The sequence below is a fragment of the Rutidosis leptorrhynchoides genome, chromosome 3, assembly GCF_046630445.1.
Source record: "Rutidosis leptorrhynchoides isolate AG116_Rl617_1_P2 chromosome 3, CSIRO_AGI_Rlap_v1, whole genome shotgun sequence".
NCBI classification, from domain to species: domain Eukaryota; kingdom Viridiplantae; phylum Streptophyta; class Magnoliopsida; order Asterales; family Asteraceae; genus Rutidosis; species Rutidosis leptorrhynchoides.
The window spans coordinates 657,392,601-657,398,971 of NC_092335.1; the positions used below are offsets into that span (position 1 = coordinate 657,392,601).

The 6,371-nt window shown below is 31.8% G+C and overlaps 1 protein-coding gene and 1 pseudogene across 1 annotated transcript; both read right to left on the bottom strand.

Annotated features, from left to right (window-relative positions):
* Window positions 1–796: 796 nt before the first annotated feature.
* Window positions 797–2,017, bottom strand: LOC139899214 (xyloglucan galactosyltransferase MUR3-like). The gene has a single exon (XM_071882038.1). It carries the CDS (start codon window positions 2,002–2,004, stop codon window positions 919–921), a length of 1,086 nt encoding a protein of 361 aa, XP_071738139.1. The 5' UTR covers window positions 2,005–2,017; the 3' UTR covers window positions 797–918.
* A 2,120-nt stretch (window positions 2,018–4,137) lies between these two features.
* On the bottom strand, window positions 4,138–5,565 carry LOC139902527 (xyloglucan galactosyltransferase MUR3-like; annotated as a pseudogene).
* Between the last annotated feature and the right edge of the window lie 806 nt (window positions 5,566–6,371).

Here is a 6,371-nt window from a genome sequence, read left to right on the forward strand (position 1 = left end):
TCTGTCTGTCTGCTGCCCACGTAACTCTGCCACAGATCACAACATCCTGATCCGCATCTAGCCTGTACAAACGTCCGAAATAGCACTTCAATGGTTGGTCCATGAGCCAATGATCGTCCCAAAATTTAGTTTCCCTTTCTTAAGCATAATTCTTAGAATTATATATAAATTTTTTTAAAATATTTGGATTATCATATGGAAAAAGTATATTGTTGACAACATATTCTTTTCACAAATACCCAAACATTAGATAGATTCTTAAACTTTAGCTTTTACACCTTCTTCTTTTATTAATGTACAAATATAGTCCATTATTTATATTATAATGCACGGATGGTCAAACAGCACTGATCAACTTTTAAAATGCAGACTTTCCTTAGGAATGTTAGACGATTGACATTTCAAAAATTTCACCATCCATTGTCGCTTTACAATTTGGACCCCCACTTTAGACCACCAAACACGACTAGTAACTACGTAATGGTATTGTTGCTTATGCGTGTAGTTTTAGGATTATAAAACCAGTTTTAGAATGTTGACTTTTCGCTGTTGAATGTTAAAAAGTTGATTAAATGTCAAAATCAACTTACTCTAATACATGGCTTGCCGTTTATCCAGAGTTTACCTGCGGTGGGGGGGCCAATGTGCTCTGGCCCACTCCCATAGTGGGGTTCCTCGTAAAAAAAAAAAAAAAAAAAAAAAAAACTTACTCTAATACATGTTATCAGTGATAAATCAACCTAAACAATAAAATCTTTAAATTCGTTACACTCATAAATGATATATAAACGTATAAATAAACAAAGTAACAAGATAAACTAAACAATACGAACATAATCTTGAAGATCAGTTTAAATCATGCAATCAAAGTAGAGAATTTCAAAAAATAATAAATTGTCATCCCTATAAGCTCATATATCAAATTTGTCGCAATTGTGTCACCTTGTTGATAACTCCTTCCATGGATACATCAAATGCATCTTTAAAAGTCTCCAATCTCGAAGGAGCGTATATCAATTTCGGGATCAAATTCACGACCTCTTTCCTCATCATCTTGATCTTTACAGGATCAATTTGACTAAGACGTTGCTCTATACTTACATTTTTACGAATATCATCCTCTGAGATAAAAACAGAATATTTCGTATGGTTTATTTGTACATGCCAAGTATATTGTGTATAAAAAGAATCTTCATGAAAGAAAACAGGTATACAACCAGCTAAGATTGAATCAAAAATCGATCTTCGTGTAGCTGAATCACCTCGAGGTTGTAAGCAAAAAGCCGATCTTTCAAACATATTCATTATACTAATCGGCGAATAACAATTAATTTCTCCAACCCCGCATTCCAAATGCTTACCGACACTCGAATTCTTGCATTGATCTATTAAAATGTTCCTAATTGATTCAGGGTTATTTGCGCGTGGAGCACCAACAAAACAAAACAACCATTTTCGCTCCATTTTCATCATCCTATCTTGCCAATCTAAAACATCAAAATCTTTATACGGATGAAAATAAGTCGGATATGGAATAGCAAAATCATTTGAATCCCATGGGCTCGATTCAATAACAAGCATCGACATGTTTCTAGCAGCCGGTAAGTTCAAAAAGCTATTTCCCAAACCAAATTCATCTTCGATCCCTCTCCTAAAATTCCAAGTGATTCGACCACCAACGAGAAAATGATCTTGACCGTTCATTCTCTTCCATTCATCTCTTTTTTGTAACCAATCAACAAGATCAATCGAAGCAGCGTCTCTTACTGAAATATTATACCCGCCATAAAGATATTTCGAGCAATCAAACCCTGCGTAAAACGGGACAAAAATCGCAGCAGCCATTGACGAATCATTTGTCAAGCATTCGTACTGTTTCATTCGCGTGTCGAATATGATATCAAGTGTAAATTGACTTGTGCCATACCATCTGTAATCTGAAAGAACACCTTCAGTATTGTTCAATACAGGACCAAACCCATTATTTATAATAAGTTTACACATGTCGCAAAATGCATTAATTCGTGCACATTCCTTCAATATATCGTTATTAAATCGCGAAGGAAGATCATGAACATAAACGTACCTTCCACTACATAGATCACTCTTGTTGTTAACATCTAAGGTATCAGGATGTGTGTTTTTCGTTTGAAGAATAGTTGTGTTCGATTTCGAAATTACATGATTATCAAGTGGTACTGATTTGGGATCAACACCGAAATTTAAGTAAAATATGAAAAAACAAAGGAAGGTTGAAATTGAAATTAGTAACACTAATACAAAACTATGAGGCCTTTGAATCATGATATTCCATTTCATACTGAGTAAATAATTCCGGGGTAATATATAAGGAAGAAAAAAAGAGTTGACAAAGTACTAATCTTTCGGATATAATTTAATGTTCAAACACAAATGATAGAATTGTTAAAATTTGACACGTACGATAAAATTTCGAGTAAAGTTTTGTTTTGTCATGTACGCGTACAAATGATTCCAATAGCATAACGTACAACATTGAATAATAAAAGTTTGAATTGTGAAACTAACTTGAGCCGGCAGCTAAGTATGTGATGAACATGACATGCAAACGAATGAAATGTTGGAGTATTACTTTTGGAAAGTGATGGTCTGTTTTCTTAGTCATATTGTAATGAAACAGAAATATCTTTAGAAAATTATTTCTCCGAATAAAATGTTCAAGTTTACTTATATAAACAAAGCATAAATAGCATAAGAAACCAGACCTGGTTCTGAGTCAAATTGTAATGAAACAGATATATCTTTAGAAAATCATTTCTCCGAATAAAAAGTTTAAGTTTACTTATACAAACAGATAATATGACCGGGTTTGACCATGAGATTTTAGCTCTCGATCTATTTATTTTTTTCGGATTTACATGACTTTACAACTCTGACTAATCTTTATACTAAACAAATTACATATGATTGTTATCTAATGTTCATATCATTGACAAAAAAAATGTTAACAGCCACAAATTACATGTTTAATTGTGAATTATATGAAACGTTCAAAAACACATTTGCATATGTGAACGAGAAATTATATATTTGATTATATGGTTAAATTGTGGGTTATTTCAAGAATAACATGCATCACGATGAATGTTATCAGGAATAACAAAAATCACGATGAATGTTATTTTTTCGAGCGTTTTCTGGTCAAAATAATAACATTTATCACAAAGTATCTTTTTTAAATTTTCATATTCTCACTTGATGTTAATTTTTGTAAAAAAAATTAAAAAAAGAAAAAATTTTATTTCCTCCAAAAACTTGCTTTCCTTTTGATTAACTATATATATATATATATATATATATATATATATATATATATATATATATATATATATATATATATATATATATATATATATATATATATATATCTGTGTCTGTGTGTGTGTGTGTGTGTATGTATGTATGTATGTATGTATGTATGTATGTATGTATGTATATAAGTTAATTAATAGAACAGAATGTGAACCCGATACTCGTGTGATAACCAGATAATTTGTCGGTTAATAAGTAAATGAGGACTGAGGGGCGCCTCAGAGGTGTGCGGGTGGAGCAATTGCAGAGGGATCAAAATTTTGAAAGGGCCCAAAATTTTAATAAACGAGTCGTTTTATAAAACGGTATAAAAAAATTGAGGCGTGTGATCACTAATTTATATTAAAAGGACATACAAAGTGCAAACTAAAGCATTTGATAAAATGTGATGATGAGTATTTTGAAAAATTTAATTTTTATGAGGGCTTCCAAAATAATGAGACGGTCCTTGAGAACACGTCAAGTATTAGTTCGGATTTGGGGCATGTATTCTTAATCGGGATTGAGGCCGGGATCACTATATACCACCCATACCCGATAACCCGACCTGTTACCATCGTTAAGTTCAAGCATTTTTACTGAATTTGAAATGGTCAGTTCCTACCCGAGCCCATTATGGCCCATTTAATCGAGGGGGAGTCCAACCGGGGGGTTAGAGAATTTGGCTCGTTTCCAACATGCAAAATGATCATCGATGTATGAATAATAAATAATAAACTCAAAATATTTGTATTTTGTATTTACTTGTAAACAAACACCGTTACACTCGTAATAATTAAATTAAATTCAACATTCAAAATAAATATTACAAATAATACATATGACCTTTTCCCTATAATGATCATTAGTGCTACCTCAAATTATTGATCTTATATGTTTGATAATTGCTTGAATTGATACATCAAAAGCATCTTCTAAAGTTTCTAATTTTGAATAAGGATCAGCATATATCAATCTCGGAATCAGGTTTATGACCTCCATTCTCATCTTCTCAATCTTTTCGGTATCGATTTGACTAAGCCGTATTTCTATACTTATATCCTTACGAATATCATCCTCCGAAATAAAAACTGAATATTCTGAATAGTTCTTTTGTACATGCCAAGTGTATTGTGTGTAAAACGAATCTCGATGAAAGAACACAGGGATACAACCAGCCAAAATCGAATCAAAAGCCGATCTTCTTGTATACGAATCACCACTTGGTTGTAAGCAAAAAACCGAACTTTGAAACATTCTCATTATATTACTCGGCGAATGGCACTTTTTCTCATCAGCCCCACATTCTAGAAGCTTCCCAACGCTCGAATTCTTGCATTGATCGATTAAAAGACTCCTAATCGAATTATGATCATTTGGGCGTGGTGCACCCGCAAAACAAAACAACCATTTTCGCTCCATTTTCATCATCCTATCTTGCCAATCGAAAACTTCATAATCCCTAGACGGATGAAAATAAGTCGGATATGGTATCGCAAAATCATTCGAACTCGATGACTTCGATTCTATAAAAAGCATAGACATGTTTTTCAAAGCCGGCAACAACAAAAGCCTATTTCCCATTTTTTCTTCGTTCGATCGACAAAAATCCCAAATAGGTCTACCGCCAACAATAAAATGATCATGACCGTTCATTATTTTCCATTCGTCTCGTTTCTGTAACCAATCAACAAGATCAAGAGAAGTAGCGTCTCTTATTGATGTATTATACCCAAAAAGATATCTTGAAGAATCAAACCCTGCGTAAAACGGGACATAAATCGCAGCAGCCATTGACGAATCATTCGTCAAGCATTCGTATTGTTTCATTCGAGTATCAAAGATAACATCAAGTGTAAACTGATCTGTTTCATACCATCCATTATCTGAAAACACACCTTCACTGTTATCTAACTTAGGACCAAATCCACCATTTGTAATCAACTTACACATGTCGAAAAGCTTGTTAATTTTATCACATTCTTTCAACATATCTTGGTTGAATCTTGATGGAAGCTGATGAACATAAATGTATATTCCATTACATGAATCACTCTTGTTAGTAATCTGCAAATTAATGCTCCAGAAAGTTCTGCCTTGAAACACTCCGGACAATAAGCAGAACCAAAACAGAACACAAAGTGATCCTGATCCTAATCCTAGTACAAGAATAGGATGTTTTTGTAATATGTAATTTCTCTTCTCCATTTCTGCTAATTAACAATTAACTTTGGTAAATATCGGATAAATAAATATAAATTTAGACATACCTTTCAATAGTAGATCTGAATGAAATTAGGATCTGAAAGTTTGAGACAGTGAGTGATTAAGTAATTTATTTTGGAAATGTGAAGGTGAAGTGTGTAGGTTACCGTGATAGTTAATGTAATAATTAAAAATTAAATTAAATTAATGTATGCATATTTATTTATTTATTATTTATATTTTATATGATATGATATTTAAAAGGGAAATGATTCTCACACACTTATAATTAATCCATACACACTATTTTGTACAAAATTTACATTTATATCCCTAAATTTATCTAGGGAATTGAACCTCTATAATTATAAAGTAAGGGTATAATAGTATGTTTATGTGTATGGATCAATTATAGATGTGTCGCAGAAGATGTTGTCACTAACTTTAATTAAGCCACGTGTGAAAAGATTGCGTGATTCTCTCCGGAAATTCCTACTTGCCTTCCGGTCAAATATTTCCTGAGATTCTGTTTGGAAATATATAAATTTTAATTTTAGATTATTATCTTTACAAATATAAATAAAAGTTCCATATATGGAAATGGCTTAATTAAATTTAGAGATTATCTAACATATGAGAAACAATTAACTGAAAAATCTCCGCATTATATAAAGCACGTGAAAATAATTTTACGTGTCACCTTTTGATTAAATTTTGCCACGTGTTACTTCTAACAATTTTCATTAGTTTCTTTATTTAAATAATAATTAATTCTATATCTTTTTCTTTTTAAATAATTAATACTTTCCTTATTAATATATATTTTTTTGAAATTC

Excerpts from the sequence above, each read along its gene's own strand:
- LOC139899214 (XM_071882038.1), bottom strand. The coding sequence starts at position 2,004 with ATGTGTAAACTTATTATAAATAATGGGTTTGGTCCTGTATTGAACAAT.